This window comes from Mauremys reevesii, linkage group 1, assembly GCF_016161935.1.
Source record: "Mauremys reevesii isolate NIE-2019 linkage group 1, ASM1616193v1, whole genome shotgun sequence".
NCBI classification, from domain to species: Eukaryota; Metazoa; Chordata; order Testudines; family Geoemydidae; genus Mauremys; species Mauremys reevesii.
This window is the reverse complement of record NC_052623.1, coordinates 144,439,354-144,463,667: the sequence shown is the minus strand read 5'-3', so window position 1 is coordinate 144,463,667 and position 24,314 is coordinate 144,439,354. Positions and strand designations below refer to the sequence as shown.

General features: G+C 41.1%; 1 protein-coding gene across 12 annotated transcripts in view; it reads right to left on the bottom strand.

Annotated features, from left to right (window-relative positions):
- The window catches only part of MBTPS2 (membrane bound transcription factor peptidase, site 2), a 51,412-nt gene extending 27,484 nt beyond the window's left edge, over window positions 1–23,928 (bottom strand). For 8 of the 12 annotated variants that reach the window (XR_005591379.1, XR_005591380.1, XR_005591366.1 and 5 more), the window contains exons 1-7: window positions 23,714–23,928; window positions 16,295–16,443; window positions 14,193–14,331; window positions 8,869–8,972; window positions 7,406–7,533; window positions 2,573–2,691; window positions 483–663 (exon numbers count right to left, since the gene is read on the bottom strand). Coding sequence is in view for 5 of the 12 variants with exons in the window: in XM_039515219.1 (XP_039371153.1) it covers window positions 483–663; window positions 2,573–2,691; window positions 7,406–7,533; window positions 8,869–8,972; window positions 14,193–14,331; window positions 16,295–16,443; window positions 23,714–23,788 (895 nt within the window). In the remaining 7 variants the exon portion in view is untranslated. Of the gene's footprint in view, window positions 1–482; window positions 664–2,572; window positions 2,692–7,405; window positions 7,534–8,868; window positions 8,973–14,192; window positions 14,332–16,294; window positions 16,444–17,275; window positions 17,333–23,455; window positions 23,618–23,713 lie in introns of those variants that run through there. The other 4 variants (XM_039515183.1, XM_039515174.1, XM_039515154.1 and 1 more) reach the window with 4 other exon arrangements.
- Between the last annotated feature and the right edge of the window lie 386 nt (window positions 23,929–24,314).

Sequence of the window (24,314 nt, the reverse complement as noted above, 5' to 3'; positions counted from 1 at the left end):
ATTTTGTTTAAAAAAAAACAGCCCTTATCATAGTAGGATGATCTGCAATAGCAATCATAATACAGAGCACTGTCACCTTATACCCCACCCACCTTCACAGCACTGTTTTCTTACCAAATTAATTAGTCAAAGCAATAAGCCAACCTAGGAATTCACTACTGCAGAAGGTCTCCGAGATTAACACTGTAGCTGGATTATTACTGGCAACAACTGTATATGCAATCTTACAAAGAGGTAATCAAAGCTCATTCGTCATGCCACAAACGAAAATGACCAGAAGATAAGAGAAATTAATTCTTCTTCCACCTTCTCAAAAAGGAATTGCATATTGGTCAATGCCAAAGACAGGATACCAGACTTGATGAACCAAAAATCTGACCCATTAACAAATCCTAAATCAAACTTAATCTTTAAGAGATGATGAAATTATAATAGACAGTACTTATAAGGAGCATTTATAAGGAGTATACAAATAATCATACCCCTGGCTGGGAAGCTTAACTGCTGTAGGGTTGCTGCATTTATGCAGTACCCAATTTGTGTCTTCTGCGAGATCTCTCCTAGGCAGGAATTCCAGTCTTCCACACCACGAACTGAGCAGTCTTGAAGATTAGTTACAAGGTCCCCTACAAAAAGACCTCTGGGTCCATTGGCAGGAGAATCCTGCGGAGGAAAAAGGAAGTCAGACACACTACCATTCTTAATAATGCTCGGATTAGTTTATAGTTCTTCTGAATGTCCAACAGACACTTAAGCTAAAAACTATTTTTTGAAGAAACAGAAAACCTCAGATTTTATTAGACCTGATTATTTTAATCTTAGGCAGGGTATTAGGAAAACAAACTCCTCCACAAAGAGCCTCAATTATCCAAATCTCTCAAGGGACATCTGAAATCCTCAAGCAATTAGTTTCATTCAAATGAATGGTTTGTTTTTTAAAAACTCATTTTAGATTCAAGAAACAGAAGCTGACACCTCAGAGTTTCAAACAAGCAGCGTTCACCTATACTTCTGAGGGAGTGAAGCCATAATGTTGGAGAACACCAGGGAATCCTCCCTTTCTCTTCCCACATAGGTCCTCAGTTATGTCAGCTCCCTTTTTATCCCAGATAGGTAAAAGTGACAGGCATCAAGTCTATCAATCATGCTCTGAGTAGCTGATTATTCAAGAGATACGAGGTGCTCCCTTTCCAGAAGCTCAGCAAGCTGCCTCCATTGTGCTCACAGGTCTTACTGACGCAGGGAGCGAAAGGATCAAGCTCACAATCTTAACACTGATCTCTCACATTACACTGACACTGGGTCGCTGAACCAGTGTGGTCGTTATTCTCTCTCATGCTGGGACTGACTTCAGTTTAATTTAACAAAACTAAGGCTGCAAGTTCATTATATATTTTTACTAGTATCATTGAAAATCAGGGCATTGTCATCTAAACAGTGTGTGTTTCTCAAAGAACAGACTATACTGGATCCTGTAGAGTACTGCAGGATTTTGAAAAAATGTTTTTCAGTTCACCTAGTGGCAGCCTATACTACACAAAAGCCCCAATCCTGCCACTGGATCCATGCAGGTGGATCTTGGAACCATCACAAAACTTAACTGAAGTTCACTCTAGTGTATGTGTTTGCAGGATTGGGCCCCGCGCTTGGACTACATATGGGAGCAAGGGAGAGGAACAAAATCAAATGCCTGTTCTACTTCAAGTGTAAATAAACCCAGTTAAGGTCATGTGAGAATGCACAAAATTCTCCATCATTTTTTAAAAACTGTACTTGTTTTTTCTAGCACGTTAACCATCATAATCAGACTGTATTATATGCAAGATTGTCCTGTGACAGTGAAATATAATATAAAATTATCTGTCTACACAGAAAATTAAACAAATGGAAAAACTTCATTAACTAAGTGTTAAGGCTGTATAATCCAGAAGTCTACTGATCTAACATCAGAAAGAAAGGAAATATTCAGGTACGGTAAATAGATAAAAATACATCTTTATTCATTAATAAAATAAGTTTAAGATTAAAATAAAACAAATGAAAAACAGGCAAATCAATCTGTAAAACTCACCACTACCATTTTTAATTAATTGACGTATAATACTTCTTATCCATGTGTACTTTGTGTTGCTCTAAGTAAAAACACTAATAATTTGAAATGTTAATAAAATACACATAGTAAATTATATTAACTTGGTAGTTAAAGAATAGTCTATAGACCATTTCTTTCTGTTTGAGTTATCAGAAGGAGGGTAGGATTTCCAAAAGTGCCAAAGGGACTTAGAAGCATAAGGCCAGTTGACAGTCACTGGGATTTGTTTCTAACTCACTTTGGATACCCTATCCAAAATGTTTTATGGTCCAATGCTGAAATTTTTTATAAATGCTAGTCCTGTGATTTAATGAAGTATGTTTGTCTGTATGATTTCTTTAGGCAACCTTAACTGAAGCAACATTCTTTTTAAATGCTGGAAGACGGATTTTTACACTGTTCAGGCAGTGATCAAATTTTAGCCAATGAAATGTTTCAGGTCACGTAGCATATAATAAATCATTCAAGACCTGTTCATACCTCTGTGACCTCAGTGACAAGTGCCCCAACACCTGTGTAGTAAAATGGGAAAAGAATTGCTGGCAGCAGGAACAGAACTATGAGACTCGCAACACCAAGAACAAAATTATGCCAGACACCTACAAAGAGAATAAAAAATATCAACCTTCTAAGGAAACACTAGCACGAGTAACTAACAAAAAAGTGTTTCTGAACCGTAAAATATCAGAGTCTTTCCAGCTAACTTTTCTGAAATGACTGCAAGTAGCTACGAACACGAGTAGCCTGCTGATGTATGGATAAAGGCCCCGATCCTACAAAGACTTGAGCACATGAATTACTTTACAAACATGAGTAGCCCCCTTGATGTCAATGGGACTATTCACATTCATAAAGTTATTCGAGTGCTTAAGTCTTTATAGTATTAGAGCCAAAGCAAGTACTCTTTTGGTTGTGCAGCTTTAGAGTCTCTTTTAAAAAAAACCCCATAGCAAGTACCATGCTGATATATGCCACATAGAATTCACATCGTCACTAATTCAAATGGAAGAGAGAGGAACTGGGGTGGTTTAATTTTTATTAAACTGATAATCAACTACTATACAGTGACTTTTCTTTATGCAGCGGTACCATATATTCAGTGGGGTAGAACAGAAGTCCAAAAAGGGAAGCAGGGAAGAGACTGATACACTAAGTTACACTAAGTCCTTAATAAAACACTTATAAAATGTTGAGTGGAAAAATCTGGGCCCAAAGCTGTCCCAGGAAACTGGCTTGTGCAATCAGCACTTCCTAGTCTATCACTTTTCTTACTAAGGGAAACATAAGCTTCACAGGAGGCTGAGTGAACTTAGGAAGCAAAAAAACAGGGTTACTTTCAACACCTAGCACAGAAATTTTCCAGTTCTACTTGTTTGCATGGACAAGTATTCTGTGTGACCAATTCATAGCAACTTTCCAGTGATGGAGTTTCCTTACAGTATCTTATCTTGTTGAGAAGCATATGATCCAATTCCACATTTACAGTACCGTAATGATTTATTGCATAAGAGAAAGATTAATCTCAAAATCTTTTAAACTCATTTTCCCCCCTCTGTATATAATGGAGCAATCATAAGATGCAATGGAATCTCATGATAATCCCTTGGGATACTCACTGTGAGTCATCATTATGAGTCTTATAAAATTTGATTTCTCCTTCAGGGTTCTGAGACCACAGAAAGGGAACATGAACCAAAGTTCTATCTGAGCAATGCTCTAGTTAAGGGTTTGTCGTCATTTCCATGAATAGCTCTTTTTTAAAGGGATTTCTTTCCATGTGGGTTTTAAATCACATCTGGCTGAAACTAAATTGGCACATAAACTATAAGCCTGAACATTAATTCCCCTGATCCTAAAATAAAATAATCAAAACAACAGTATAAATCAAATAGGTGACAGTCATTTTATTTTAGCTTTCACGCCATTTAAAAAAACAAAAAACAAACAAACACAACTGTTTTAGTACAGCTTGTAATACAGACAACTTGTGTTCGAGTTTCTTTTAATCTCTCACAAATTTTATACATTTCCACTGACATCAATGCAGTCTGTGGAAGAATTCTATATAAATCAGACTATTAAAAGATGGATTATTAGATACTATCAAAAGCAAGACGTTTCAGAGGCTGATCCTCCTATGTCTTGCACCTTGCAAAGCAAGAGTAAAAAGCTACCATTTTGATTGGGCAGCCTGTTACAAGGCAGTGGAGAAGCTGATCCTCAAAGTTTATGATGAAAGATTTGTGTTACACACACACACACACACACACACGAAATAAAAGGAGTAAGTTAGGAAAGAAGAGAGGGAGGAAAAACTAAACAGGATTAAAAAAAGAGGGGTCAGCAATACTGTTGGAGGATAACAAGGGCAGCTTCAAAAGCACATGAGTTGAGAACCACTGATGTGGGAATGGGGCAGAGAAATATAGAGGAGGGAGTAATCTTATCCATCCCAGATACTGCAAGGCAAAAAAGGTCTGAAAGGGAGGGGCTGGGAGGTCAACTTAATTTTGTCAGAAAATTTACATTCCTTAAAGGTAAATCTCAGGCAGCACCCTTGATGATGTCTTTGATATATTTAAAAAGACAAAGACTTCAGAAAGCAACAACAAAAAACAAAACCAACCTGAGGACTCAAACAATTTCTTAAAATCTACTTAATTCTCATTAAAAAGTACATACATTCCAGTGACGTCGCTACAAGAAATGTACCCGCCTCTGAGAAAATATTTTTTTACTTGGGGAAATAAATAGATAACATGGAATTCCTTTGCTTTTATCCAAATCTCAACCTTTATTTTAACATTCATTCAATATTATTGAACTTATGATGCTATCTGCTGCACAACAAACATACTTTTTATCTCAAAAGTTTGAAAGGCCTACTTCTTCAGCAATCATCATAAAATCTGATTTCTGTCATTTAAACTTAGATTTCAGGTCTTCAAAAATTGGAGTAATAAGCTCATTCAGTTCCTCAAATAAACAATCAATAAGCAACTCCAAACAATGAAGCTTTTAGTAAAATTTAATGCACAATATGCTTAATCATTAAATACTCCATTCATCTTTTAAAATGCATTATTAGCTGTATCAAAATGCACTTATTTGATACAATTAACTGATAACTGTTCACTCAAGTATGGCCATGGCAATCTGCCTCTACTCTTCCCTGTCATCACTACATACAGTTCATTTTCCTGTTTCAAGTTTGGCAAGAGTTGTTCTTGGCATTTATTAGTCAACAAAAAACAGAATTAATTTTTAATCATAGCTTACAAATGTTATTTGCTCCCGTACAGAAAGCAATGGTGGGGAGCAGTTGCAATGAGGCATTTATGCCCCTTGACCCTTCCTCTTCTTCAATTCTGTCTAGGCTAGGTGGGTTTGACCTGGACTATGTTTGATTTTTAAAGAAATGGTCACCTTAAAAGAAAAAAAAAAAAAAGGGTCAACATATCTACACTGAAAGTTTTTGGTTTATTGATATGTTTGGGATATAGAATTATTTGCTTAGCTTTGGTGCGCTCGGCTTAAAAGCTCTTTTGCAACAAATTACAGCTACAGTACTCAGTGAAACAACAGCTTTCCAGAGTCTTTATAAAGCAGCAGTACACTAGGCAGACCAACATACCACTTTCCCCAGTAGTAATAGAACCCCTGTGTCCTCCAAATTCCTACAGCATTGGTGGAGGAGCTCCACTATGCGGTAGCTGCAGGTCTTTCTGATACAATAAGCACAATAGAGAGGTGATAAGAGTTTATAACTCCAGGATCATTTTGAACTACAAGCTGAATAAAGAAGTTTGTGTTTCCTTTTGTGTGTGTTTCAGCCCCCTTTCCTTCCTTAGGGCAACCTTAAAATCATAGAATAGATCAGTGGTTCTCAACCGTACTGTACTGGCTGTTCATTATGCAGCTAGTGTGCTTCAAGGCTTTACTATTAGTATTTAGAAAAATATAAAATAAAGACTATAGGCCATGTCCACTTAAAAGATGCTTTCTATTGCTCTAGATCAATGCGTTGAAGTTGAAGTTAGAAAGTTTGGTGCTGCTGACCATTCCAAAACATATAGTATCATTTTTTAAATGGAAAAGGGAATTTAAGAAAATTAAATACACAGACACCTAGAGAAGCTCCTCTTACCAACCATTTCTGACATTAATCTACAGTCCAGCAAAATGGAGAAGAAAAAAGGTACAAAAGTAAAGCTCTACAGTTAAAACAGCAAGGGGCAACCCAACATCAGGGGTAAAACTAAAAATTACATACCATGTCACTCTTATTAAATGGAAAAAAGGAAACTACATCATTTTCTTCAGATTTAACTTTTAAACTCGTAATAACTAAAACCTTTCATGTTGGTTAATATTTGGCTTTTGATGTTTGAGGAATAAATGTGCTTATGAAGGACCAGATTCTTATACTCTTGCTTACACTGAGTAACACTGTATTGCAAGAATGCTTCCATTTAATTCAGTAGGGGTACTTGTGGAATTAAGTATTATTCAATTTGAATAAGGGTACCAGAAATGGTGGGTCACACAGTATGTATTTTGTAGTTCATTTCATGTAAACACCCATTTTTCACCTGATTTTATTCCATTCTCCCCTCCCATACCTCTCCTCCTGCCAAAAGAAAGCCAGTAAGATTTCTCAGGTTGGAGAGAATCAAAGCCTCATTGCTGGAACTTACCAGGTCTTGTTGCCTTTATTGTAAGTGATGCTGTACTTATTTATATTTTGTCAAGACAGTAAGAATGGATACCCTAACTTTTATTATTTATAATTATTCATTTTTAAAATGACCTCCCAGGAATCTCAAGCTGTACTTCCAAAATGTTTCCTACAGATATTCTGCCATACCTTTTATTCCCAAATTGAATCTAGGATACAACAATTTTTTTTTTTTTTTTAAGCTTGTTCCACCTCCTGGAGACTAAAGTCTTGTTTGGGGGAAAAAACCCAAAAAAGATCAGTATGGGCAGTGGTACTATAAATTTTCTCCCCATCACCCAACAATGTATCTCAGTCTCAAAACAGAGAGACCACCTTTAGGGGGAAGAGAAGATTTTAGTCTGCTTGTCCATTCATTTCTTGGACTCTCCACCAAGATTGCCAAATAGGGTGCCACGTGATATCAATTTTGGAGATGTTATTCTGTATAAGGACATTTGCCAACCAGTAATTAGACTAAAACCATAAAGAATTGAAAAAAAACATGAGTGTTTTCAATGTTAACCCATACTAACATACGCAAAACAACAACTTCTTGGACAGATTAATATTTAACATAACACAGCCTCTGTTACCTGCACAAAATATTCTCAACTGCTGGACTGGAGATATAAGTTGCAAGTGGGTGGTAAAAAGGTCGACAAATGCTCCAGGATATACAATAAAGATAAAAATCCCAAATCCATTAAACCGTACTTGTTCTCTAAAGAAAAAAGAAAAATGTTACTGCAAACCAAAAACCAATGACTCTATAATATAAAATAATGATTCTTACATTTTAGAGCACTGTAGAATCTTAGACTGTATGAAATTCAGTTTAGCACAAAATACTATCTTAAAAGATAATGAAGCTAAACTTTGTTTCTTGTCTAAGTACCCAATTCTAAACAGAAGGAAAGGATGACCGAAATTTGTAAACGAAAGACAGAAAATAAATGATTATTTTTAAAATCATCTTTTAAAAAGCTTTTTATGTTTTAATTTGGGGGGGGGGTGTTTAAGTAAAAAATAATTCCAGTTAGGAGTCAATTATGAAATGGACCAGAACTGATCTTGCTCAAGAACGACTTAGAAATAGCAACAGAAATGCTTTTCTCACAACACCTGTATTTTCCTGAATTTATCACTCTTTTCCCTAAATGCACTTAAAAGCAATTTGCAAGCTAAAAGAAGGGCAGTGCCACTTGAAAAGAGAAAAATAAGTTTCAAATATTCCTATAACACAGTGAAGAAACAAAAAAAAAAAAGAGGATGAATGAAGACAAAGGGCATTAGTAACTGACAGGATGCGTGGGGTTTATATCCACATCAGAGTTTCGAATTAGTATTTTTTAAAATGGGAGTTATATTTTTGGAATGATTAGATAAAGCTTATGTGAAACTTAGGATTTTCACAGCGTTTGATACAGGCTTTATAGCTCCTGTCTATTCCGATGTGAATATTATGGACCAGTCCTGTATCCGAGCTGTCATATTATACACAGCTTAACATTTTATTTATTTACTCATATTTCAAATGCTTCTTATCATATGAATGAGGTACATTTGCACTAAAAGCTGGTACAAAGCTTACTGAATGAACCAATAAACAATTATAGGTTTCCATAAACACCCATAAAGAGCTGGAAACTTTTTTGAGAATATTAGATTCTGGAACACCATTCTGTAACAGTGCACAGTGTCTTTGCAAATTCCACAGCTACAGAATCACAGAAAATGTAGGACCTTGGTTAACAGTAAAATAAATTAAAGGAAGGCTAACCTTAAATCTGAAGCAATGCAGTACATTAAAGAAGTTAAAGTCCATACTGATGATCTGTGCAGTAGCTCATTTATTTAAAACTCTATGCACCCAGCCATGACTCTAGGCACTTCGAAAACTTACAATCTACACCAACCATGAAATACAATTATAAAAAGAGAACAAATGAATTGTATATATCAACCACATAAACTCTAATCATATTCACCTGTAGTTAAATACTCAGGAATATAAAGCTTTGTGGGCACGTAGTAAGAGAAACATAGTTTGCATTACCGAATAGCTGCCACCCCATGGCCGACTTCATGTATAACACCACTGATGAGGATTGCAGTGAAGAAATACGTCAGTTGACTGATGGGCAGATTTACACCAGGCACCTGTTCATGTAGGCATGACAACAAAACAAAACAAACTAGGATACCAAGAGATACAAAGACAGATCATTTTGCCTTTAAACATGCTACTGCAACATAGTTGTTTAAAGACCAGAAGCAAGACAAAGCCCTTTACGTACAGAACTATCAAATGACCCCTCTGCCCGTTCTACTTTATATATTTTAAAAAATTGTTTAAGCCTTTCATTACTTTTTATTGAAGATTAAAAACACACCAATTAAAACAACAACAACAACAAAAAATGAAACGAAAACAAACTAAATACACATGACAAATCATGGGAGAAACTGCCCTAACTCTCACTGAGCTTCAGAAGTGTATACAGATTTACATGGAAATGGTATACAAATAAATCAGTCATGGAAATTGCAAACATCAGTTTACAACTTTCTTCAGCAACTCTTGTAGGAATTGCTGCTTATCCATCACAACTGCTTTTGTATTGGAACAACAGTAACAGTCCAAAAATCATAAGTCAAAAAATGAGATTGGCCTAAAAATCATGAGGTTTTTTTTTTAAAATCATGTTTTTTGGTCTCTCTTCTTGTTTGTGGACTCCTTCTGATCACTCCCACTGTGGCTGTGACAAATACAAATACAGGTTGAAAATTCAACCTTAAATGCATACAAAATGTGTGCACACAAACAATGCAGGCCTCCCTCCGCCCCCCCGACTCGGAGCCCTCCCTGACTCCTCTCCTGACAGATCCCACTGCCTCAGACTCCCTCTGCTCCCCATTACCCCTGACAGGCTGCTGTCCTACACATGTTGACACTGACTGGCTCCAAGAGCTGCTCCCAGTTCCAAGCCAGCCAGTGAAAAGGCCGCCCTGAGTTCCTACCTTTATTAACCCTTGCTTTCCGCACTGCAGTGGAAGCATGAGGTCACTGCTGCTGCTGAGCTTGGAGAATGCCCAGTTCTGCAGCATCTGCACCTGGGCTCTGACCCCTCAGAGCACAGAGGTTGCACCCCAGTAATGAAGGCAGCTGCTCTGGCTACCACCAGCAGCACAAACTGAAATTGTGACCTCTAGCATTAAAAGGGGGGAACTGCAAACAGTGCAGGCAAGATGACTGAACCGCCTGTGTTTTTATCAGCAGAGCCTTCCAAAATCGGCCTGAAATTGTGACACACAATAATATCATGAGTGTTGGCAACACTGCAATAAGCTGATGTTAGCAATTAGTAAGACAGCCATTTTGTAATTTTCCTTAGCTTTTAAGCTGCAGTGTAAGATATACTAAACTACCAAAACTCCACCAGCAATATTTTGATGCAATCAGAGAATTCCAAACATATACATTTATTTCATTCTCTCATTTTAGAGAAGCTCCTACCTTGAAGAATCCAAGGAGGAAATCAACCACACAAGAACAAGTTACAGGGAAAAGCCAGACAAAAAGAGAGAGAAGACAGGAGACAAAAGAAGCAGAAAATGAAGATAGACGTAAGGATGGGGAGAGGCAAAAACCAACCATATTAGTACAGACAGACTGCAGGACAATGCAGTAAAGAGAGTGGGAAAGAACAGATAGAAAGGGGAAAAAACAGAGAGAAAACTGAATAAAAGAAAAAGAGGAGTGGTACAGAAAAAGGAAGTGACAAAAAAAGAAAGGCTTATCTCTGAAAAAACTGGTTCCGCAGGTGGCAATCAATAAGAGAGGCGTTAATCACTTAACCCAGGGTTCCTCAAACTTCATTGCACCACGACCCCCTTCTGACAACAAAAATTACTACATGACCCCAGGAGAGGGGACCGAAGCCTGACCCTGCCTGAGCCTCGCCACCCCAGCCAGGGGGTGGCAGGGGAGAGACACACAACTAAGCCAAAGCCCAAGTCCCACCACTCATGCAGGTGGGCCAAAGCCCAAGCCCAAGGGCTTCCAGCCCCGACCTGAGCTCCGCCACCCAGGGCTGAAATCCCCGGTCTTTAGCCCCAGGCAGTGAGGCTTGGGCTTCGGGCCCAGCAAGTCTAACAACATTGCTGGCGACCCCATTAAAATGGAGTCCCGACCCACTTTGGGGTTCTGACCCACAGGACTGCTGACTTAATCTAAAGTTATAAAAAATTAAACAACTAAAATAAAATTAAAAATCCTTTTTAAAAGAAGAGGAAAGGAAACCAGAGTAGAATAGAGAGAATATTTATGACTAGGCCTGTCACTATCAGCAGAGTAGGACCATGATGCCAATCTCAGCAGTAGGCACCACAGTCCTATAGTGTCCACACTTGAGAGCTCCTGAGGGAAGCAGAGTTTAGAATTTCGACTATAGCACCCTAGCAATTTGAAGCCAGCCATGCTCCCCCACATTAAGCATCTTCTGTATTTTCTGCATCAACTGGTGGTGTTAATTTAAAGTTAGAGCTGCAGAGAAGAGCAGAGATGTCTCAGACACATACAAGGACAAAGTGCTATTAGCACTGAAAGCTGGCATCATGCGTCTACCATGAATATAGGATGCTTCCCGGCATCAAACAGTTTTTAGACTCAATGTCTGAAAACCTATTTTAAGACATACCCCGTATATACTCATCATAAGCCGGTTCGTTTATAAGCCAACCCCCTCCCCCCCCACAAGATGGATAAGTAAAAATGGAAAATTTTTATTACCCATTCATAAGCCGACCCTATAATTCAGGGGTCAGCAAACTTTGGCTCCCGGGCCATCAGGATAAGCTGCTGGCAGGCCAAGATGGTTTGTTTACCTCGCATCCGCAGGCACGGCTGTAAACCTAAGTAAACAAAGTGTCCCGGCTACTCTGATGGGCCGGGACAGCAACTGGTGGGGAATTTTTTTGGGGAGGGGGGGAGGGGGGAAGCTGGGGGGTCAGGGGAGTAACCCCTGTGACCACCCCCCACATGACCCCACCCCTAGCCTGGGACCCCCACACTCTCCCCATTCCATCCCTTCCCACCTTATCTGGGGAGGGCCAGGGGAGGATGGTATTTAAAAGTAATCTAATCCTTCATGAAATATACTGAAATTGAAAATGACATTGTTTCCTAACAGAATGCTATCTCTAGATATCTTGATTTTCTAAATTCTACTAAAGGCATTTGTATGAGAAGAGGCCCTTTTGTTATGATGCTTCTTTCACACCTCTGACAGTTGCAGTAATTTCCATAGTAAGCAACTGGTAGAGAATAATCAGCAGAAGAGGAAGACCACTAAAGAGACAAACATTCTATTTTCATGCAAATACTCATAAGAGTAGAGGCAGAGAACAGAAACAGAAAATGTTATATAGATATATAGCTATAAAAGTAAAACTGACTGTTTTTCAATTATTCTTATATGGCATCTCTACCTCTTTAAAGTTTATTAACCCAACAGCTACGGTACAGCATCTATACACTTCTCCTTTGCTTACCTTATAATAATTATAAAAAGATAATCACATTGGTATGCAACAGACAGATGGCTGATCTACAAATATAGTTGGAGACGGTCCTACACAACTGTCCCTGTCACTGAGACTACTTTTCTACCACCAGGTATTGAATCACTTTATTACCGCTAATTGGATTTATGTGAGTAAGTCAATGGCACTCCACTCTGAAGACTTCTGCTTCATATAAAGCTCTAAGATCATTATGGTCTCTGAGGGAAAAAGTAGCAGTGAAGAGGAGTGCAAAAACAAAACGGCAGATATATAGCACCTACTCTCCTTTGGAATGTTGAAGTGACATGACAACTAGTTTTAAAAAGTCACAAACTATATCTGTTTTATTTTAAAAAGTATATCCCATTTTCCCTCTAAACATCTGGCAATAGCACGATATACAGCAACTCTTTGAAAGGTAGGGTTAAAAAGTATGTTGTGACAATTCAAGGTAAAAGAAGAATAGGGAATATAAAAATAATCACAAACCTGACTAGGAAAATCTTGCTTTTCACCCATCTCTCTGAATTAGGTGTCTCTAAATACTTCTCTATCCTTGCTTTAAATGTATTTATATTAGCAGCCCTCATATCATTGGGGAGTCCATTCCAATTCTGGATATTAAACCTAAGTCTCTACTTTCATGGATCCAATTCACATGGATAGGTTATATCCCAAGGGTTCAGTTTTAATTCCCTCCCCCCCCCCACCACCACAGAGGTATGTCACAAAGACCTTCCATTTTGTGAAGGTCGTGACATGATCAATTCCATATTATGATCACAAAATGAAGGAGCTAGGGTGGTGTTCCTGTACAAGAATATAATATAAATGTGTACAGAGAGTGAAACTTAACTTCTTTCAGAATTGTTACATCGACGGAAAGAGAATATAAGAATATTCAGCTGGAAACATTCAATACAATTGATGTAAACTGTGCAGAACAACCTTACATGACTTTATATGAGTGCAGGGGATGCCAGATGCACTCTGGTCATATTATTATACTAGAGGAAATAAAATTAGCTAGATAATCCTTCTTGTAAACTAAAACTATTTAAAAAGATAATGTCATTCCTTCTTCACTGCCTCATATATTCCAAAATAAGAGATAAGACATTTTAAATGCAAACTCTTCCATTCTGCAAAATAGTTCTCTTCTTCTGGCACTGTATGATTTAGTGTCTGGTATCAGAAACCCGTGCAACAAATGAATACAATGTTATTAACTCTGTAACCAGACATTGCCAACAGAGATAACAAAAATTCCTGTCTCAGATCACCAACTCGACAAATGATCCTTGCGTGATTCAAGTGTATAATCAGCTTCACAATATAATCTTTGCCTCCCACTATCCTGAACAGTTGTTCATCCTTCCTTCCCTCTTCTACTGACATCCTGAACCAAAACAAACTGAAACACTCATCTTTTTGCTGATTACAGACATGGCTTGTTTTGCTAATTTCAAACCCATCACCCTCTACTTGCAAAAAGTAGGGATTCTAAATAGTTGAGTGGAGGCAAATCCTTACAACTGATTGCTATTCTTAGTAACTATGACACTTTCTGGGTATTCAACATGCATACTATCTATTCCAAATTCCTCTGTGCTTTTTTTATATAAACTCTTTCATGTGTTGCTACCTCTTTTTTAAAAGCCTGAATGTGAACATGGCGATTTTTGGTATAATTGGTGAGACTTCTAATCTTATGTAGGAAGATTTAAAGATCAGAAAGGCTAACATCTTCTATGAAGACATCTGTTTAGAATAGGTTATAATTCTTAAACTGAAAAAGAGAGAGGAAACACTTACCACGACTTGCAACATACGATCATTCTGGCCTGCAGGGGCCTCAGTTATCATCAGTGTCAGTGTCTGCATCAGTGTCTTTCCAAGGAGAACAACAGAACCAAACATGGCAACTATGCCAAACACCATTCCTATACTGAACCTGAAACGAAGAGAAACAAATGGTCTTGAGCACATAAAATGAGCAACTGCATATTATGAAGACACTTAAATGCATCAGTGCAGCCTAACATACCAAACAATGGGTCAAAACTTCCCCAGTGCTATTCTATCTGGTATAGCACCACAAAAGTATCAGCAATCCAGTAGAAGGCTTAAGCCTACAGGAGTAGAACTGCATTTTTCTCCAATGAAGAAGTTAATGTCATAATGCTATACAAAACTGCATCCAGTTGAGGGTCAGGATTAGACAGTGATTCACATTGTTTCCATGCCACTAGAACAGGAAATACTTATTTTCAGATTATCATAACTTGCAAAATTTTATTAATGTTTCTTAACCGGTGGGAGGGAAAATTGGTACTGCACAGTATTTAATGCATTAGATAAAGCTTATTTTCTGGCTAAAATATTGCAAGTCTCTGTCAGCTTACCCCCCCACCCCAACAGTTTCATTGTTCCACTATCACCTTTAACTGAACCTCATCAGGAGTTAGTCAGTACCTTTATTTTAAGATGCTTGCATTTGTAATTAAAATAAAAGGGACAAGTGGAAGCCAGTATGTTCTCGTTTGCTGTAAGATATTATACATATTATAAAAAGGCTATTTATGACTGATGTAAACCCATTTTAACCCAAAGTTATCTTACATAAGAGGAAACATTAACAAAAAGTATCAGCTCAGCAGATCTTTCCTCTTTTATTCACTTCTATCCCACTGAGAGTAACAGCAAAATAAGTTCAGTATTGAACAGAAAGATTAATACACACAATGGGACAAATTCAACACTTCTCAGCTGTTATTCTCAGAGTTAGTGCAAAATAATGCTGGAAACGCAGTTTTGCATGCATTTTCTGGCCACCCCAAAAGTACCCACACAGCCACTCTGCATATCACTCACGCCAGGAGCATAAAAAATTCCAGCAGAGGAAAGTGTAGAATGGATATAGGCTAAAATGTCAGCAGTGCACCATAACTCCCCACACAGCTTTAGAATGTCCAGTAAATGGCATTGCCAACAGAGCCAAACTTGTGGTCCGATTTCTGTCAGGGCTCAAAGCAAGCAACTTTTTAAGCATGTGCCTCTGGCCAGCCAAAGTACTGAATTTGGTTCCACTGATTTCTCAGATTGCCCTCCCCATCAAAAGGTGTAATTCTGAAATGGGACTATTTGCATACAGTCTAACTGACTTCAAAGGGATTACTCAGATGCTTGCAGGAAAAAGCTGCAGGCAGTATACCAATACTGTAATAATAGCACAATTTTTGTCTGTTGCAAAATACCAACAGGCATTTTAGGCAACGCTGAAGAATTATTACAGCTCAGCTTCTTGTTTATCTCCTTAATGAAAACAGTTAACAAACAAAAACTTGATTTCTAATACATGTTTTTGAAAGAGTACAGTAGAAGAGGATCTTCTATACATACAATAAAAAGTATGTTAAGTCTTCAGCAGAGCAGACCAGGAAAAAATAATTTTTATTTCTTTATTGGGTATTTCATAATCCCTAAAACTATAAGTATCAATGATGCACTGACAATTTTCAGGGAAATTAGATTAGGAAAATGCCTAACTTCCATTAACTTCTATATTCCAGTGACCAGGGCAGAGCTTAGTGTACAGGGCTGGATACAACTTGCAAGACATGAAAAGCTACTCCTGGGTCTCCTAATAAATATATAACCTACGAATGTACGTTTACAGCACCCCATTTTTTCAGCCACTATTTTGCCAAATACGGATTTATAAAAAGAGAAAGAAAAGAAGATTGGAACTGCAAATACATTTGTGTGGTTTTAATACTAAGTTATCAAGGCTGTATTATAACCTGACCATTTTAAAACTAGCAATGTGGTAATAATTATTGCCACTCTGATTAACAAGTAGAAAGTTTTCTAGTGTTTGTCCAATACAAGGCCAAACTAGAATTCTGAAACTATACCATAGATAAAGAAATCTGGGTTTCCATCGTCCCCAACTGTAGAATAGACGGTTGAAGAGAGCAGTTTGCCATCGCATATGAAAAGGAGAGATGCTCAGCCCATATGACATCAGCCAATCTTCATAAGATGCTTTCAGAGAGCTAGATGACTGCAAGAAACAATGGAAAGTTAGTTTGACACACAGCTTTCAGGAAGATTTCATGTAATGACATCCAGTAGAACTAAGAGAAGAGTAGTATATGGAGTACGTATGTGTGCATATAGCAACACTTAGTAAACAATGCAAAAATAATGAAATAATAAATTGTGCACAACACATACTTTGTAGGAACTATAAAACCTTGTAGCAGGAGTCTAGTGAGTGGCCCAAAGTGCAAATGCATCTCACGGAGTTATGTACTACAGCCTTTAGTCAGCCGTTTCCTGTGATTGTAAAGTAAGGACAAAGCTGCAGATTTTCATTCCCGGTGAACTCAAACAAGAACCAAGATCAATCGCTGCACCCAGGAAGATAGAAATCTGGACAAGTGTTGTGACTGTGTACATTTATTTTAATAAACATATTAGGGCTGTCAAATGATTAAAAAAAAATTATCACGAGATTAAAAAAATTGCAGTGCAAATATTTATAATAAAAATAATAATATAAAATGAGCACTGTACACTTTGCATTCTGTGTTGTAATTGAAATCAATATATTTGAAAATGTAGAAAACCTTCCAAAATATTTATAACAAATTTAAATTGGTTTTCTATTATTGTTTAACAGTGCAATTAAAACTGCAATTAACCGTGATTAAGTTAATTTGTTTTGAGTTAATCGCGTGAGTAAATTGTGATTGATAGCGCTAAAATATATATATTTATGTAAGTGTAACATCTCAGTTATAATACTTTCAATCAAAGCACAAGCATAACATTAATCTAGGAGTTTAAAAGTGTTCCATGGACCCAGGGTTGTTTGGTAGACAGAGTCTCACCTAAAAATTGTTCCGGGTGATTCTACTCCAAGGTGGAGGGGAATCATGGGAAACTGGCTGGTGAGAATAGTCAAAAAGAAAATTATTTTGCTTAAAGTATATTTACTCTTCTCAAGTAAAAATAAATGTCTGTCTTAAAACAGTACATTTTCCTGAATTTAGACTGGTGATTTTTAAAATATTTTTGGGGAAAATGTTTTCATGATGGCAAAATAGGAGATTCCTAGCACACCTGGATTTTTGATACGTTATGCTCCTGAGGGCACTCTGCGCCACAAAATTATGCCCACAGTATTTTAAAATTCTGCAACATTCTGCAAATTTTATTTGTCAAATAAATGTGGAGGCTCCAGCGTGGCACTGGGGAGCACAGGCCACTGGCTGCACAGAGATGGGAAATCATTGTGTAGCGCCCCGCCCCCCCCCGGCACAGACTCAGCGGTGAGGCTGCACTTAACGCTGACACAATGCAAGGACCGGGCCTGCCTCAGAAACACCCCAGGGCCCTGCCCCTCCATGCCAGGTGTGGACAGGCAGGCTCAGTAAGGCAGGATCCAAGTGTGGAGGGGCTTAGCGTGGGGGGATCCAGGTGTAGGTTGAGAGGGTTCTGTGTGAGGCAATCTGGGTGCAGGGGCGATCTGGATGCACAGGGTCTTGTTGTGGGGTTCTGGGTGCAACAGTAATGGGACTCTGCAGGGGGGCCCAAGTGAAGGTGGTTGGGGCTCAGCAGGGGGTCTGGCTGTGGGGGGGGGAATAGAACTTGGCAGGGGGTCTGGGTAGGGGGAGCTCAGCGGGGGTCCAGATAGGGTGAGTGTGCTTGGTGGGGATCCAGGTGCAGCTGGTTGGGGCTCGGTAGGGTGGGGATCCGGGTGTGGGTGGCTTGTAGCAGTGGTCCAGGTGCAGAGGGAGTGGAGCTTGTCGGTGGGGTTCTGGGCGGATGGGGGAGCAGCTCCTTGTACAGAGATCCCTCCCTCTGCAGCTGAGGAGCGATGGGTGCAGGAAGTGCAAGGGGAGGGGGCAAGGGGCAGTTTGCAGAACTTCCTACAGCTGGGGGAGAAATCTGGGGGTGGGTCTGACATCCCCGGATGCCATGCAGGGGAAAAGGGAGTCCCGTCCTCCTCAGCCCAGCCAGGTCTTCCCCAGTTCCGCCCTCTGCCCCACAGTGATTTACCTCTCTGCCGGCTGCCCTGGGCACTCAAAACGTACCGCTGGGGAGGGCTGTATGACTGCTCTTGTGGCTTCCCTTTGCTTCCCCATCAGAAAGTAATTTTTCTGCGGGGAAGCAAAGAACACTGTGGGGGGCATAAATTAATCTCGTTCATGGTGGCACAGAATTCCCCCAGGAGTAATGTAAACACTATGATTTATATCTATTCCAAAAGATCTGGTAACAGTATGCAATATTCGAGCAATCAACTTATATTACAACTGTATATTATATTGCTTTTAATTACTTATCATATATACTGTTGTGCTAGGAGGAATTTACTTTGTCACCCAATTAACAGGCACAACAGGACACCAACCTGAATGACTTTGTAAAAGTACCAAAAAAATTTCACTTAACTAAGTGTATAAAATAATCGGTATGATTTATTTCCTATTAGAGGCTGCCATGAACGTTTAACCATAACAAAAACATAACTCAATGTCAAATATAGGTAGGTAATAAATACTTAATGTGTGGTGCAGACTGATAGCTGCAATTTTGGATATGGGTCTAGTTTTCCAAATACACTTCCCCTAATTTGCTTCATGGAAGCCAGTATCAAAGGCCCACTCTATGGGTGAGATTCCATGCTGCAATGATTAGAATATGTCTACACTGCAGCTGGGACCATGCCTCCCGGTCCAAGCAGACAGACACACCTTAGGCTCTGCTCCAGCTAACATGCTAAAAAGCAGCAGTGTGCATGTTGCAGCATGGGTGGCAGCATAGGCCACTTGGGCAGCTAGTCCCTGCCACTGCTCATGCTATTTTTAATGCGAAACAGAGCTAGTGCATGTCTATGTACCCAAACTGGGAGGAATGCTGCCAGCTGCAGTGTAGACATAAGAGCACAGCATGGAACTTGCAGCCCAGAGGGAAGAGATTATGGAAGTTTAAGCCACTCTTGTGCCCTCCTTATTCCAGCTGCTCCAGAGGCCCAATTGGCCCTGGAATAATTTAGATTGAGAGAGTCTCTCAGTGCTGGCAACCTCCCTGGGTTACCCTATGGACAGAGTAATGCCCAGAACCTCAATAGCACTATGTTCTGCAGCACCACCCTTGACTTGACCCTCAGACCCAGGCTTGCAGTTCTCTCACATGCAGGCTTGTGGAGGCCTTTATACTGCTCCAGCCCTTCCATCCGCCACCAAGGGGCCACAGCAGACTCTCTCCCTGTGTGTTTATATTTATAGTTCACCCCTTTTCCTTGTCTTGCGGAATTAATTAAAAGGCAAACACCTCAGAAATGTCTTCCAAATTATATCTTTTCAAGATATTAGATCTACTTCCTCAGGATGTTCCCCCCCCATTTTGTCTTCTCTTTATATATGTTTCACTGTTTTAATATAATTTCCTCCTCCTTCACCAATCTACCTATTATAGCACTGCTTCCTTTCAATTTTGCTGAGGACATGCAGAAACTTCCATTGTATTGCCTGCCATTCCCTAGACCCAGCTTAAAGTCACTCACCCAGTTTTGCATTAGTTACAGGCTTCTATTAACAACATTAATAAATCAATAGCTAACAATTGACATTAACTAACCTAACTTTAACAGTAATTTAAAAAAGAGAGCATAAAGAATAATCATAAGAATAAATGACAGAGTTCCATTGAAAAACAGATCAAAACAGTTAATACAAACCTTTTTCCCCCCAGGTTTTTCCAAATAGCATGTCTTTCCTAATACTGACCATAACATCAGATCACACCAACATATTCTCACTCATGCAGCTCTAATACATAATAGTGAATCTAACAGATACTTACTGAACTCTGATTGCTTGAGTTTCCTAAACCCTTCACACTAGCTTCACTTTAACTTCTCATGGTTCAGGTCTACCTGATCCTTGCCTTATTAATTTTATTATAAACTTGATATACCTTATCATTTTTACAAGCCCTCAAAATTATGAATGCCTGCTAAATACTGGGGAGCCATATGAATACCTTTTAGCACCCAAGGGTCCTTAACATCCTTTTGTAACTGACAAAGCCTGCTCAAGACTCAAGAATTTCAGCCTCTTGATCTTAGAAGTTAAAGCCTAACTGTGTATCTAAGGCACCTTTCATATCTGCTAGGACGGGGTGGGCAAACTACAGCCGGCGGGATTGCCACCCCCGTGGCGCAGCAGGGCTAAGGCAGGCTCCCTGCCTGCCCTGGCCCCGCTCCCAGAAGTGGCCAGCACCACATCCCTGCAGGAGGGGGGTGGGAGGCCAGAGGGCTCCATGTGCTGCCCTTGCCTGCAGGTACCGCCCCCCCACAACTCCCATTGGCTGGGAACAGGGAACAGTGGCCAATGGGAGCTTCGGGGGAGGTACCCGCAGGCGAGGGCAGTGTGTGGAGCCCTCTGCCCCTGCTCCCCCAGGGGCCACAGGGACGTCGTGCTGGCCGCTTCTGGGAGCAGCACAGGGCCAGGGCAGGCAGGGAGCCTGCCTTAGCCTCGCTGCACACCACTGCCAAACCCCTGCTGTACCCACATCCCTCCCGGTACCCCAACCCCCTGCCCACCCCTGTGCTAGGAGGAAGGACAACATTCCACACTTTCTAAGGATTATGACTGAAGACAATGGGGCTCTGCAATGACTCAGAGATCTGCCTATATCAGGAATGGGCAAATTTTTTGGCCCAAGGGCCACATCTGGGTGGGGAAATTGCATGAGGGCCATGAATGTAGGGCTGGGGCAGGGGTCCGGGAGGGGGCTCAGGGCAAGGATTTGGAGCGTAGGAGGGATGTGGGGCATACAACGGGGCTCAGGGAAGGGGGCTGGAGGACAGGAGGGGGTGCAGAGTGCAGGAGGGGGCTCAGAGCAGGAGTGCAGGGAGGGGTGTGGAGTGCAGGAGGGGGGTCAGGACAGGGGTGCAGGAGGAGTGCGGCAGAGGGCTCAAGGCAGGAGGCTGAGGTGCGGCAGGGGGCTCAGGGCAGGGGGTTGGGGTGCAGGAGGAATGCTGCAGGGCGTCTGATGATGACTGATGACTAAATATATTCAAATTTGGGATTTTTCCTGGACTCGCCTGCTCTCCTCAAGAGTCCCTCAGGACTGCTGTCAACTACTCAATTGCCTCTAAACTGTATGGTTTCTTTTCTTCTTTGCTCATGGATGAGCAGTATCAAAGGGGATCTAAAAAGAAAAAGGATGGTTGCTCAGACTGAGAAACCCATTTCAAGACCCCTATCCTGCAATCAGATGTAGATGGGCAGACCATTTGGAGTCCCAATTACTTCAGTGGGTCTCCACATAAGTGTAAAAGTTTTGCCCACATTCAACTACAGGGTAAGAGTCCAAAACTGTTTGTCAAAAAAAGCCTTTGAATAGCTAAAATCAGAAGACAGCCTGATGGCTGGTCTTTTTTTTTTGTTTGTTTACCTACGAAAGAAAGATCATCGTTCAGATTTTGGATTTCTTCCCCCTTGTATTCAACCACTCCTAATGAATGGAGTGCTTAGTTCAAGTTTGTTTGCCAGTATTTGTTCTAGATCTCCTCAAATAAAATTTGAACATTTTTTTTAAATAACTGTTGTTTTTTTACAAATAGCTTATTGAACTTTTTGTTGGCTTAATTATTAAATCATAATATCACAATATTTTTCTATAAAATGTTTGGCAAATATTGTTTTCATTATTCACTGAGCTTTATTTGTTTTTTATCAAGGCAAGCAGCAGAGGGAGCTGCTTATTACTCCTGTTTGCTCATCTTCTAAATATTAAGAGAAAATATCTTTAAGAGTTTGTTCCTATATAATTTCTAAAAATATTTTTGCTCCTAGCCTACATCTAAATATGTTTCCTTTATTGAAATAAACCAGGTTTCATCAGGGCTGGCATGAGTGATTAAGATTGCAGGATTAGGACCTTTGCTCTGAAAAATAAGAACAGCATGGAGGGAGCACTATGTTTGATTTTCACAATCATTGTTCTCAAATTTGTTACATTTATATAAGTATTTAACTTTCAAGGGACAAGCAACAAAACAAACAACTAGCATCAACATTAAAATTTACTGAGCAAAGTTTTGCTAGTTATGAAAATATACTTCCTCTGCGGACGCTAGTATTTCCATGATCCCAGAGAATTCAGGGGATGGGGCAAAGCGGAGTAGCAGACATAAAAAAAGGCACCACCCGCTGCAGCACTTGTACTCATCGAGCGGCGCTCCAAGTCTTTGGCAGGTCCTTCACTCGTTCCGCGTCTTCGGCAGCACTGAAGGACCCGCCACTGAAGACCCGGAGCTAGTGAAGGGCCTGCCGCTAAAGACCCAGACCGCTACTGGGTAAGTAAAAATTAAAAAGGCACCTCTAGCCAGGGAAGGGATTCTTGGCTATAGCTCGTGGGGCCTGTAAGGGGCCCGGGGCAAATTGCCCCACTTGCCCCCCCCCCCCCCGGCAGCCCTGGTCAGATTTATAAAAATGCCAAAAGAGGCACTAATCTATATGCCCTAGGGCAGGGTTCTCAATCTTGTTCTTTCTGAGGTCCCGTCCCCCCCTCCCCCAACATGCTATAAAAACTCTACAATAACTTGTTTATTGCATATAAAAGCCAGGCTGGCGTTAGGGGATAACAAGCAGAGCAATTGCCCAGGGCCCCATGACACATGGTCCTCCGCAAAGCTACATTGCTCAGACCTTAGGCCCGGGTAGTGGGGCTCAGCGACCTGGGCTTCGGCCCCATGTGGGCTTTCTGCCCCGGGCCCAAGCAAGTCTAACACTGGCCCTGCGTGGCAGACACCTGCTCACGGCCACCCAGGGCGCCCCAGGTTCCTGGCTGAGATCCACCGCTCTCGGGTCCCTTGATACAGCTGAAAAACGCATCCTTAAAGCAGCAATTTAACCCACCACACATCCCTACCCCTGTCCCTTTTCCTTCCAATCCCTCCCACCACCTCCACCGCCATTTTCAAACGCCCGGAGGAGAAAAGGAGCCTGGTAACACTCCCCCCCCGGAGGTTATTTTAGGACTATTTCATTCACCAGTGGGCGACGTTTTGTTGTACTTGTTATTTCTGTGATCGTGTATTAGAGGCGCTGAGACACATACACGGGGCTGCCTCGGGACGCAGCAAACCCGGGGGCCCGGGGTGCGAGGCGCCCCCGACAAAGGCGGCGGCGGGGGGGCGCCCCTCCCCCCTGGCTGCTGCAGGGGCCGCCGGCCGCAGTGACACCCCCGCCCCCCCGGATGCAGCCGGGGGTCCAGCGCTCCCCCGTCCCTTCGCTGCCCCGCGACCTCACCCTCAGCAGCGTGTCCGCCAGGTAAATGACGCACCAGCCCCCCAGCACGCAAACCACCACCGGGATCGGGATCATTGCGGCACCGAGGAGGAGGCGGCGGCGGCGGCAGCGGCGGTTCCCGCATACAGAGATACCCCCGGAACTAAACGTGTGTCGGAACCTTCCTGCAGCAGCCCCATTTTCTGGTCGGACACTTCCGGGAATAGGACACAGGAGAGACGACACAACCGGTCGCGGGGAGGTGGGATTACGTCATGCTGTATCTAACCTCCCTTGTCTCCCCTTCCGCAGGAAACGCCATAACGGCTGGTGCGCATGCGCTTGCTGCTTCCTTCAGCGGGTTGCGGCCTTTGAGTTTGCGCATGCGCGCTGAGCTTCCTGAGCCACTCCGGCGACTACTAGGCAGGGTGCTGCGAGAGGAGCGCGTGTAGATTGTGCGCAGGCGCAGTGAAGTGATCTCTCCAGGCTTCTCACGTACTAATAGCTCAGCTTGGGCTGTGCGTGGGGCTCGAGCTGCGCATGCTCGGTGGAGGGGGGCTCTCACTGAAGGAGGATCCTGCAAGGAGCTTGCTGCACAGTGACGTTGTTCTTCACCAGCTGT